The sequence below is a fragment of the Fulmarus glacialis genome, unplaced genomic scaffold (assembly GCF_000690835.1).
Source record: "Fulmarus glacialis isolate BGI_N327 unplaced genomic scaffold, ASM69083v1 scaffold37818, whole genome shotgun sequence".
NCBI lineage: Eukaryota > Metazoa > Chordata > Aves > Procellariiformes > Procellariidae > Fulmarus > Fulmarus glacialis.
The window spans coordinates 2,584-15,389 of record NW_009226972.1 but is presented as its reverse complement, the minus strand read 5'-3'; the positions used below and the strand labels follow the sequence as shown (position 1 = coordinate 15,389).

The window sequence follows — 12,806 nt, the reverse complement described above, 5'->3', positions numbered from 1 at the left end:
TGTTAACTCCTACAGGAGATGGGTGCGGTGATCTGCCAGGGTTTGTGTCTGATTCATTAGACTCCCTGAAATGTTCATTCAGCGCTGATTGAAGCATGTTGTCAAACCTGCCATCAGACTTCCCGGGGGAGGATAAGGATGTTCACATCGCCAAAGCCTGATGGAAACGTGAAGCATGGGGATAGTAGCTGCAGCTGCATCGCAAGGCGGGGAAGCATCATACCTTGTACTTGCAGGTGCTAAGGAGGGGGGGAGCTCCCTGTGGCCAGGCCACCAACACTCTGCCGTGGGAAATCTGCCCCTGGTTAACTACCCAGCTGGTTAACTAGCTGGCTAACTTCACGGTGTGGGTGGGGAGGCTAAGTTCATGTTACTTTATATTGAACAAGCGCTGTAATGAACAAGATCTGTGTTTTACAAAACTTACATCCCTAGGAGAAATGAGTTTTCTCTCCCCATCAGGATGGCCCTATGCAGACATTGTTTTAAAGTTGACTGAGAACTGGGCAGAGTTTTACAGAATATATATCAAAAATGTTTAATCCCAATCAGAATAAAAAGCTGAAATCTTGACGTTTGCAATGTAACATTTCAGGGGAAAAAAGTACATTTCAGGACAATTAACTTATTTCAGTTTTCTTTTTATTTCAATTTTACTTTTTATTATGTAAGATTTTAATTTAGTCCATGTTATGTTGCTTTACTTTCTTTTTATTTGATATAATTTCTTAATAATTTTGATGCTGAATAAGATTAATACTGAAGTGAAAACTCAAAAATCTGGTTTAACATTATACTTCACTTTTTTCAAAATGAAGTTTTGTTAAATATGACTCATTCACAGGATGAGTTGATTTCAATTACTGGTACATTTTCTTAAAATCTCCCATATAATTAAAACTGGCTTAGGGTTGGTCTGCATAGCGTTGCAGAAAAATATTATTGTGACATCTACAGGAGCTTATATTTTATTTATAATTTATTTATGCTTATTTATATCATTACTGGCAATAGAGGAGATTTTTAAATTATGGTACATACATTCTAGTGCCTTTTTACATCCCAGTCATCCCATCACAACCATAAATAAAAATTCCTGGGAGAAGCGTCCCAGTACAGCATTTTTCTTTCACTCTCACCTTGGGATGGATATGCACTGGCACAAAGCCACGAATATGGGGAGGAATGTATCGACTTGTGAAGGTATCTACCCAATCTGAATTTCCCTAATTCTGACAGACACTAAGACGCTAGACAGTTCTGTCACCCTTTCCCCCCCCTCCCTTTTTTTTTTTTTTCTTTTAACTTTGACATCGTCAACAATGCCTCAGTGAACTGAACTGGTAATTGGAAGTAAATTAAAAGTCAGAAGAAAGGACAGGTAGGCCAGTGTGCTCATATCCTTTGTAAGCTAGTGGAAAGATTATTTCCCATGAACTGTAGAGGTCAGGTCTAAAACCATAGGAATTAACTTCTACGGGTATTTTGTAACTTACATTTCTTACATAAATATCCCATCATATCTGTCTGTCTTGTGTCTAAATATTTGCATCAGGCTTCAGCGTTTTTCTGCTACAGTAATCATCAGCCTACCCTAACCAGATTTCAAACTATTCCAATTCAGGAGCTACTCTTCGCATATAAGGATGCTTTTCCTCTGTGACAAAGCAGAACTAATCAAAAAATTGAAATGAGTGCATCTTGGCTTTTTAATTTCTTGTTGATAAAAGTCTTGATTTGTTACAGAAAACATTTTAGGAGTAAAATAAATTATAAGTTTTCATGGCTTTTTGGAGTACCAGAAAGTCAAACTATCTAGGAAAACTTATAAATATTAGGCTAGTGTAATTTCATTCATATATCTCAGTCTAAATTCATCATGCAATAAAGTTAGGAATATTTTGACGCTGAGAGTTTAAAATACATATAGTAAATACAGCAAAATGAAATGTATGACTAGGTAAGTGGGTGGAAAGCAGGGATTACTATGACTGGCAAGAATTTGTCTATACTACTTATTTTTTCTTATTCTCTATAATTCTGTAGCATCTGTAAGCTTCATTCAAAAACAAAATCTTACTGCGATGTTTTACAGATACAGAACAGAACTGCTTAAAAGCTAAACATGAAGCACCACCTGGATAGCTGCATTTGGAATTGATCACTGTGTTTCAAGAAGCCCATGGATGGGCTGGGGAAAGTCTTGATGAGAGCAATCAGGCATCTTGAAAACACAGCCTATGAGGGTAGCCTGAAAGGATTTGGCATGTTCAGTCTAGAGAAGAGAAAGCAGAGAGGAAACATGGCAACGAATGTGTGAAAGGCTGAAGCAGAGAGAGAAGAAGTAAGCTGCTGTTGGCAGGACAAGAAGTCATGGGCTTAAACTGCCTGATACAGGGATACAGGGCAGACATCAGGAAACATTTCCCATTGGTATGGCGTGTGCAGCAGGAGATTGGATTGCCTTCTGAGGTTGTGGGATCTCTGTTAATGGAGGGCTTTGGCCATGCACTAGGCAAGTATCTGTTTGGCCTGATGGGGACTTAGCTGATCTCATGGTCCAGGATTAGATGGTTTTCATTGTCCATTTGCTATTTTCTCTATTCTGTTCAAAGTAATTTCCATACCCATGGCAGGGAGAAAGCAGAAGGACCTGTAGGAAGGAAAAAGACACACACCCCACCCCACCCCCCCCCGGATTCAGGAATGTCAGGTAATAGCTTGTCCACAGAGAGAAGTAGTGATGGAGGGAATGATGGAGGAATTACTCAAAGATGGCAAGAAGCAGAATTTTGCCACCTTGCTTCCATCAGCCATGTTTTGTAGATGTCATCCAGAATGAAAGGCCTGAGGCACCTGTTTACTACAAAAGGCTAGAGCTGGGTCTTTATATAAGTTTTAGAAAAAGGTTTGCCAATCCTGACAAAAAAATCTGTTCAGTTGCCCATGCTGAGTTAGCAATATTGGGAATAAAACCCACAACTCATTACATGTTACTCATCCAAAGATGACTTGCCTTTCACAAGCACATCTCTAAGTAAAGATAACTTGCGAGGGTGTTATAAAAGAGATTAAGAGTGACTAGAGCGTCTGAAACAGGACACCAAAGAAAAGAATCAAAGCAGGATTTTAAATGAGAATTTTAAATGAGGTGGCTTTTGAACTTTTATTGTCTTTGTCTTTTACTTGAAATTCACAAATCAGTTCCAAGATCCTGTGAAGTCTTAATTAGCAGGTTTTCACAGGCATTGCAGCCTAACTACCCCTTTTCCTAAGAAAAGGAAGCCAGGTCAGTGAATCCCTGGCCTGAGAAAATGCTATAGTCTGTACTGATTTTCTCTTCAATGGTGACAGGCATTCAAAACAAACTTAAAACTGAAAGCCATTAATTGAGAACTGAATCCTAGCAGTGCAAATTGGAATGCCTTTTCCTCTGGGGAGAACAATTTTGTTTGAACTCTCTGTGTGGTGTTGTTTTGCAGCTATAAGTGCCCACATCTCCAAAGGTGCTCTTCCCATAGTGCCTACCTCCCCTTCCTTTCTTTCTTGAAGCATTTCTCCTGTTCTTTCCAGTATCTCTTTCCTATAATTTCCAGCCAATAATCTACTTTTAAAGGAAGAGTAAGAGCTATTATACAATCAAGTCACAGCGAGTGAACAACTTGATGGGATATAAAGATGAGGGAGACAAACAAAAAAGGATATAAATGTCTACTGTGGTTTTGTTAGTGAAGGGATGTTGCTGATTTCTGCGAGAGGTGCAATCTTCCTATGCTCGCTATGACTCACCTGTTTTTCCCTCTGTTCCTTACAGCCAGATGGCATAAACCAGTAAAGGCCAAATAATTCATCATTCCACAGACTTGTGATGGACTGGCCCCCAGATGAAGCCAAGATGGTTGAAAATATTTTCATGCTGCTACAGGTAGGACAGTTTCTTCATTTGTAATATTGTAGAGTTGAGCCTATGAATGCTGCAGTGGAATGTCAAGTGCTAATAAAATCCTGGTCTTGACAGGTAAAAGTCAGTCTTTTCTGGAGTTGTTTTATAAACCCTTGACTTTATGCTTAACAACATAGCAGTGTTTCTTTAAAAAGAACAACATCACAAGTAGCCTACAGATAAACCATGAAGAACAGTTAATTGCCCTTCAACTAAAATAACTCCATGAGCAATCAATCAACAGAAGAACTGAGAGCAGCGCTATCTGTCAGTCATCCAAAGCCAACCGACTATTTGGAGGACTATACCAGCATCACCGCCTTCATTAGATCATTGGTTCACAAATAGACAGCACCAGCCCAGCCTTTCACATGCAATACAGTGACCATATTACGGGTATTGTTCTCGTTCCTCCATTCTTCCAGATTGTTGTCATATGGCTGTTGGCTGTGCATGACAAACACATAAAAAAGCCATTTCTTAGACTTGATTATCCAGTCTCCCCAGGCTTGGTGCGGTGGCCAGTTGAATGACATGAAAAATTGCAGCTTGGGGTGACAGGATGGGAAGAATGATAGAAATTTTAATGAGTATTCTTATAAATCCGCAGGAGACAGCTGCACTGACTGGCTCACACTGGGACACCCTTCTCAGATACTTGTGAAATCAGCTGTTATTTCAAGTAAGCCCAAACCACATAATTTGTGATGTTATTTGTATTATTTTCATTTTTTTTTCAAGCTGTTAGCCAATTTGGAGATTCATGGATTGCCTTTGTTAGAAGACAGTTACATGATGATGCTAGACATTGACTTGATGAAGTCCTGTTTATTTACAAAGCATGAAAAAGTCATCTTTCCTAGAGTGTTGGATTAAGTAAACCACAGATTTTTGTGGACAGTGCTTTGACCAAAGTCAGTATTTTGACAAAAAAAAAGCACGCTCAAAGTTTTCTCTTGCATCAGCAGTCTGAAAATGCAGTTTTCCTTTTTCTCCCTCTGTGTCCCTAGTATGTGCTTGTGTTTTGTTTTTTTCTCTCACACAAACACAGAGCTCCAGATTTCAAATGCCCTTTTTGCACTTTCTGTGTCAGTCCAGAGGGAAGCCATGTGGATAATGTGCAATGTACAGAAGCTTTGCCATGTGCCTGTCATTTGAGTAATAGTTGCTGTTGTTTCAGCTCTCTGATTCTGGAGGGGCATTTGTTTATTTTTTGTGCTTATTTTAAGGAACAGTTATGGTTACCCACCAATTTCAATGAAATTCCATGAAACAGATCTTCATTTCAGCTTAACAGGGCATTCACACCAGTAATTTGAATACTGATTTTACCTAAACATCTCCAGTGAAACATTTCGAGGGTGCATCATTCTTTTTAGGGCCTTCATATTTCCTTGTTCTGAAAAATAACCTTCTTCCCTTGTATATCAAGGACATAAGCTTGCTGCCTAGGACTGGTTTTGTACATTTTATCTTTGTATTTTATTTCCTCATGTGAAAATGGGCATTTTGAACAATAGGATACCATGTATAGCACATGGTGATATCTGAAAGCCTTAATTTTAAAAACAATTACATCGTAAGTGCATCTGTCAAGCAAGTGAAAAACCTCTACGTCAAGTAGGACTGACAAAATAGATGAAGATGTAATTGCTTCTGGTTTAGCCTCCTATTTTCTTCATGAGGTTTAAAGCCTTTCCTAGTGCTACTTGGTGTGGTTCTCTGCATCCCACTGACTTGCTCCAATGGACTGAATAAATCATTTTACCTTTGTGTACAGTTTCTCAGTGTTATAATGGCAGGTTTTACCTCTGCTGGGTATCACGAGGCCAATGTGCTCAGTGCGTGTAAAGTATGAGAAGTTGTTTATGATGATCATTAAAAAAATTCTGCAGGCAAAGTGCTAGGAACTGCTAATTGGGCAAAATGCAGAAACACAGAATGTCACCAGAGACTAAATCTTTTAGTTGTACTGTCCTGTACAAATATAATGGACTAAGTTCTGCAAAAAATGACATTACAACAGATAAATAGGAATATGAAAACATTTATTCCTCATGCCACCTGTGCCAGTCTTCAACAACACACAATGTTTTCATTTTTTAGTATTAAATGTTGATATGATCTCAGTAGGGGAAGATTAGAATAATAGATCAGGTCCCCTCCTCAGTGTCATCCAAGCATAGACTTTTTATTCTTTTATGTACTTCAGAGCATTGTCATAAATTGTACGTCTGCAGAAGTTTAAAACACTTCTTGAGACCCGGTATGAGAAAGTATTACTGCTGTTCTGCAAGTATGTGAACACTGACCTCACTGAAATTAAGTTACTTGCCCAGGATCACACAGAAAATCAATAGAGCTGAGAAAAAAAATCTGATTTCTTTAATCTCAAGTAATATTTTGACTACCGTGCTTCCTCTCTCCTTATCATTATTACTACTAATAAGTATTTATGTCTGGTGTAGACGGAACCGTCGTTAGGTCATAGAAGTTGCTGGCTGTGTGTACAATCTATCATGTAAAGTCATTTCCACTGAGAAAGATAAACATTGAAATAATGGGGAAAAAAACAGGCTAAAATGAGCCAAAAAAGGCAGTCAACTGACAAAAATGTTTTTTGACTCTTCATCTGCGAGAGGGTCAAAACTGGTCTGATCTGAAAAAAAACCCAAAAAACAAACAACTATGAAAAAGCAACTAAACAAGTAAGAAATTTCATGGTTGCTTATTGGCAAGTTTCTTAAATTCCACATACAACCATCACAGACCAACCTTCTTGCATGACTCAGTGAAAATGTTGACTACAGCCAGTGGGACTGGCTCACTTTGTTCAATTAGTGGCTTCCTGAACAATGAGGAAAAAAAATAGCAAGAACTATTATGAATAAGATCCTTATAAAAATATGGATTTAATTGCTCTAATTGCTTGAACAATGAGTTGTCAAGTGCCTAGTGCAGACTGTAATGCAAGAGAACTGGAGAAATCAAATTAACAGGTAAATAGTTCCCCTTTTCCTGCATCCTCACATCCCACACAAGTCACTGGGAACTTGAGATGCTGTCTCCAAACCAGAATAGGAGCAGGAGCTCTTAATACTGTACCCATATGATTATGTCATTTATGAGACCTGCTACTTCAGGACAATAATGATGGAAGAAGGTGTATTGGAGTTTACATGACTCTCCGATGTAGTTCTAGATCTCTTAGACTAAGCTGCCCATGTGTCCGTCTTGTACCAGAGTAATAGCTGGTAAAATCTTAGGAGCCACTGGTGTTTGTAGATTGGTATGGTGCTTAATCCCCTAAACAGCACAGGCAAATAGTGTGATCTCTTATCCTAATGGAACTTTAAGAGACCTTGGTAACACAGCCTTCACAGTGAGCCAGGGACAGGGCAGAACTCTGCTAACCAGTTTCAAACTGAGCAGGGTAATTGCTCGCCTGGAGTTTTAAGTGCTGGTTAGAAAACTGTAAAAAACAGTTTTGATCTTAAAAAACAGTTGATTTTAATAAGGAGAGATCAAGAAGCCCTCTTCACCGAAAGACAAGAAACAAAATATACTGAGAGAAGAATATACAGAGACTCTGGAACAAATTCTGTTAGTCAAATCCATTTGGATGGGGTTTCTAATACTTGAATCATTTAAAGTGAGATGGGAATCAGCATTTGGAGAAGAGTGGAAGGAGTTATCTAGCATTTGCTAAAGGCTGCCTAGGCCAGCTCTTCTCTATGAATGGTTTCTCAGCTGATCTTGCCTACATTTTCTATGAGGCTAAAGCAGAGCTTCTTCCAGGTGGTGAAGACAAAGAAACTGTCCCCAAATTCTATTTATTCTTTATTGAGCTTGTGGGGAGGTCCAGAATGACTTTTTGCAGAAGTGGGGCTGGTATACCAGTGGCAACGGTTCTGTGAACTACGAGGAGAGGAAGGGCAGGGATCACATTGAAATATGCTGGGGAAAAAAGCTTCAGCTGCCCCTGCATGACTAAGGCACATCCTATAGGTATCTTACAGCATAGGTGAACTGAGTAGCTGATCGCTGGACATCTGGACATTTGGCATATTTTCCTCAACACCTGGCCAAAATGGTATGTGTGGTAGTCCTGTAAAAGCACTTTCAAGTTCCAGCCATAGCATCTTCTCTTAATGAAAGTTAAAACCAAGCGTGTTGTGCCTGAAATGCCAAAGGTAACATTCTCTACAAACCTGGCACTGGAAAGTACTTTGTCTTGCAAATAAGCCTCAGTTTCTCCTAAAGCTCCTTGTCTCAGAAGCAAAGCTAGTGTCTGCCTCCCTGAGACTGCCGGCCAGCACGGCAGCTGGGACGTAGCCTCTCTGGGCTGGACTGAATCCACCAGGTCATTTCACAGAGGCAGCTAATAGGTAAAAATAGGTGCCTGTAGATAATAAGGCATTGCATCTTATTACCGATTCCCTGAGAAAGCCAACATCCCTCTATCTTTCCTCTCAAAAGGATGCTTTATTATAATTACATATCACTTTATTAGGCAGCTGAAGCAAAGAGCACATTTGATGCTAATGAAGTGCTGCTGTGGTTGAGTCTGTCACTATTTTTGGACCTGCACATCTCCAGCACTTTTGATTGGGTGACTGAGGCTTTGGATGTCTCTAGCTTCTTCTGTGGGGGATGCTCAGTGAAAAGCAATGACTCAGCTAGCCAGGACTGCAGAACTGTTTACATGCTCAGAATGAGAAAAGCTGCGGGACAGCGAGAACACACACAAAAGCTCTTTATGTGGTGGAAGTATTTTTCAGGTAGTGGATGGTATTATCTAGATGGAAAAAGCCTTCTGAATATTCACTTTGTTTCTGTGTTGGTCATCTGTACAGTCCTTGTTTTTCTTCTTTTCCATTCCCCACGCCAGAGAATTTCAGAAAAAAAAGCCAGATTTCACAGAACTCAAGGAAAATATTTTAGAGGTTAAGAGAGAGACAAATCACACCTGTCCACCAGCTGCCTTTCCCTATGAAAGATGAGACTTTTGCTGTCTCCATTTTCTGCAGCAAAGCCCGAGGAGCTGTTCGGCACTGTGAAAGCATGATTTGGTGTTAAAATTTGACTTAACAGCTAGCGCCCCCAGAAGCAGGCCTGCTCCCACGCCACTTTGTGCCGACACCGACATTTATCTGGTCCCACAGTGACTCAGTTCAGGGTTTCAGCATGAAAATATTCATTCCTCCCTCTCTCTCCCCACCTTGCAGGGCTATGTTATTGGTCACCACCTCGTCAGACAAGTGACAGGACTGGGGCGAGGGAGGCAATGGCAGCACGTGAGGCCATTTCTCTGTACCAGGACCAATTAAGACAACTGAACTGTATTACCAAATCACTTCCTGACAGCACACTGGAAGACAAAGCCTCCCCTTTGAGTAAACAAGGTTAATGGTTCCATGTATCATTTCATGTCTTCTGATACACAAATGAGGAACGTGTCAGAGTAATCAAAAATTACAGACAATACCATTGTATTTAAATGCCTAGTTATTCTTCAACTAGCCCATAGGGCTATTTTGTTACTACAACTTCCCCATTCCCAGAGGGGAAGGGAATGACTGAAGCACTAGTACCTCTTAAGTGTTCTCTTAGACTGCAACTGCATGACCGAATCTGCAGACTTTGCAGTACCACAAGGCGCTACAAACTGTTTTTATCAAGAGGTCTACTTGTTTTTTGACTTTTCCCATTTAAGTGTTCCCACATACAATTTTCACTTTAACTGAGCTTTCTAAGCATATTGGGTTAAGATATTTCTTTGGTAGTATCAGTAAACTTATCTTAGTACTAGCAGTGAGATGCATGCCACACTTTTGTATCTTTTTAGAGTTGATTTATGTAAACAGGCCAGTCCCACCACTGCTGTAAAATCTCACATCAACTTAAGAAACCTCTGAGCATACCCATTATCCACCAAACCACATACAACAGAAGACACAACTCATCACAGATGTAGTTCCAGTGGCAGTGGAAAATAAAGAACACCTTCCCGGAGCACCACAGGGCAGAACCTAGCATAGAGCAACGCAAGACCCACACCCAGCCAGCAGGCCCGGAGTTCTGCATTTGGACAAAGCTTGCTTTGCTGAACCACACTAATATTTAATATGTTAATTATCAAGAGGAAGATGGTGGAAGAGGAACCAGTGCTATGTAATTCCATACTCTGTAACACCAGCCAGCATCAGCTATAAGATGACCATAACCCCTCGGTGAGAGAATCCAGAGCTGGGTATTCTGCAGGTATTTTGAGTTTTTTCATTGGCTCTGGAGCACCTGAAGCCCGATTCCTCCTTCCCAATGAACGTGGCTAGTATGTGACATGTAGGCTTCCACCTCAGTGAGGGTTGCATTACTCCCTTTTCTATCCCCTTTTCATGAAGCTTGTACGAATTTGATGAAATCCCTACTCCCCGTCAAGTTTGACCCCATTGGCTACTTCCAGCTAAGAATTAATAGGAAGGCAGATGGTGCAGTTATATAAGCCTCGTTTCCTGCCTAAGTCTGGCTAAGAAAGAGCTCAAGCGTGCCAGATTTGTTAGTGTGTACATCCTCAGTTTTTGTAAGAGCAAAGCTATTACTACCCAAGCATCCTCTTCCAGATATCTGCTAACTGACTTCAACAGAGAAAAAAACCAGACAAGACCAACGTTCTCAACTCTCTTTCTGCCAGTTTCTGAGATAGGAAAAATTGTTGAGACTCCGGGAAGTCTCCCAGGATAGAAAAACACTTGCCTTTCACAGAAACAGCTTCTGCTTTTCAACTCATTACTGAGCCTACAGAATGAAGAATCATGCTTTTGCTTTTTGATCTAAGCAGGTATTTTTTCCCGACTAAAAGCATTACATCCCACACGGATAAACAAAGAACAGGAAAAAAGTATGGGATTTGGGAAGGGACATACATGCCAAATTTTGTTAGGGTTCCAGGGATAAGTTACCTGCAAAACTCTAGAGTATTCTCAGTGTTTCCACTTCAAAATGCAAGGCATAGCTCCTGAAATGCCTCTAAAAAGTTGCTATATTTGCTGAGGTTTATGTGATGATTGATGGATCAAAGCTCTTCATCAGAAATACCATTTCAACAAAGCTGTACACAAGCTTTAAAATGCTAATGAGTTACCTAGCAGTGGTTTGTTGCTAAGACCTGGTTCTTCACAAAAAGATACCTGAAGTATTCGTTTCAGCAGTAAGGGTGCAGAGAGACACGCCAGCACAGCCATTAGGCTGGATGTTTATTCTGGAATATGTCCTGGTGGGTAGTCAATCCAGTATGTATATCCTCTTTCCCAAAAGAAAACGTTTGTTTTTTTCCCCCAACTCATTCATAGTTAAGAAAGCTGAAATTCAAGTGCTAACTCCTTTCTGGTTATACTAAATAGGGGGAAAAAAAAACAACCCACCAAACCCAAAAAACCCCAACTAACCCAACCAAACAAACCCCGCACACCCTTATACATTCAAAATTCTAGTAATCTACATACAGTCTCTCAGAATTTCATGCCACAAGCAGTTTCCCTATCCTTTAAATGACATGCATTGCAAGATCTGTGCAACACATTCTATTATGGATTGCAATGAAGACACCAGAAATCCTTGCTTTTTTCCTTTCAAATTTAATGTGGTGCTTTCAGAACAGTTAGAACACCAATTTGTGAGGATAGACTCCATTTGAGAGACAGAATGTAGAACGCAGGTACCCACGGAGCTGAGGCACCTTCTTGATTCGTGCAAGGATCTGTGAATCCACTGCCTTCTGGTCTGACTTGCGTTGCTCCGTTATCTCGTATTTCTAGAAAGTACAAAGAATAATGTTAAAATCCTGCAGAGTGACTTCAGACTCTTCTACGGAGATGAGAAAATTCAGGGCAAACCCCGAGTTCTGGCATTTTCAGGAAATCTTTTCTTCATTTGTTCTAAATATGGGAAAGGTGGTAGGAGACCGGAGGTGGCAGAGAGAACTGAAGCCGCTTGTTTGGCTTACGGTGCAGATACCAGAGCCAGCAGCATGCTGTTGGCAGTATCAAAACAGTAAAGGTGTTTCTCGGTCAAAGAAGACATTTAACTGGAATAATCACTGCTGCTGTTCTGCTACGGTACAAGCAGGAAAGAATCCCCAAATTTAAAAGGGGTTTGTCTCAATGTTGCTTTACTAATTCATTTTAATGGCATTACCTCACTTTATTGAGGACCACTTAAAATTCAATTGTCCATTTGTTTCATGGTATTTCCCCCTTTCCAGCCTAGCTTTAAGTAACAAGGACGTTCACAAAGAATGAACAATCACGCTCCTTACTTCTTTTTCAGTGTCAAAGATCTCGCCTTCCTGGTGCTTGGGCTTGCGCAGCCTCTTCTTCTTGAAGTATGCATCAGTGAGATGCTTGGGAATTTTCACTCCAGAGATGTCAACCTTTGTAGATGTAGCAATAACAAATTTCTGATGGGCCCTACGCAGAGGGACACGATTGATAACCAAGGGTCCTAAACGCAGAGGAGGGACAGAAGAGAGAACAAGGTTAACTTTCCTAGCAATAACCACTGCTTTCAAGTTGGGATTTTTGTAGTGTATGCAATGGCTAGTTTCTTCAGAGATGCCTACAGCTAAAAGCTGAACAAAAATCAACAAAGCCCTTCCCCACAGCCTCTAGAAAAGCCAAAAAATGCTTCCTGATCTCTTCCAGGTATTGAAGCTTAATTACCTCCCCTCCACCTCCCTGGAAAGCCACAAAACATGATTCCACTTAGTTACATGAACACATGATGCGCCAAGCCATCCACGTGCAAATCTGTAACACTACTGACCCCAGAGACATACTTAAACTTAAAACCAAACCAAAACATC

At 40.3% G+C, this 12,806-nt stretch overlaps 1 protein-coding gene across 1 annotated transcript in view; it reads right to left on the bottom strand.

Annotated features, from left to right (window-relative positions):
- Nucleotides 1-11,557: 11,557 nt before the first annotated feature.
- Nucleotides 11,558-12,806, bottom strand: part of RPL6 (ribosomal protein L6) — a 3,481-nt gene continuing 2,232 nt past the window's right edge. The window contains exons 5-6 of the mRNA XM_009582984.1: nt 12,261-12,445; nt 11,558-11,756 (exon numbers count right to left, since the gene is read on the bottom strand). Coding sequence (XP_009581279.1) covers nt 11,604-11,756; nt 12,261-12,445 — 338 coding nt within the window. The 3' untranslated portion in view covers nt 11,558-11,603. The remainder of the gene's footprint in view (nt 11,757-12,260; nt 12,446-12,806) is intronic.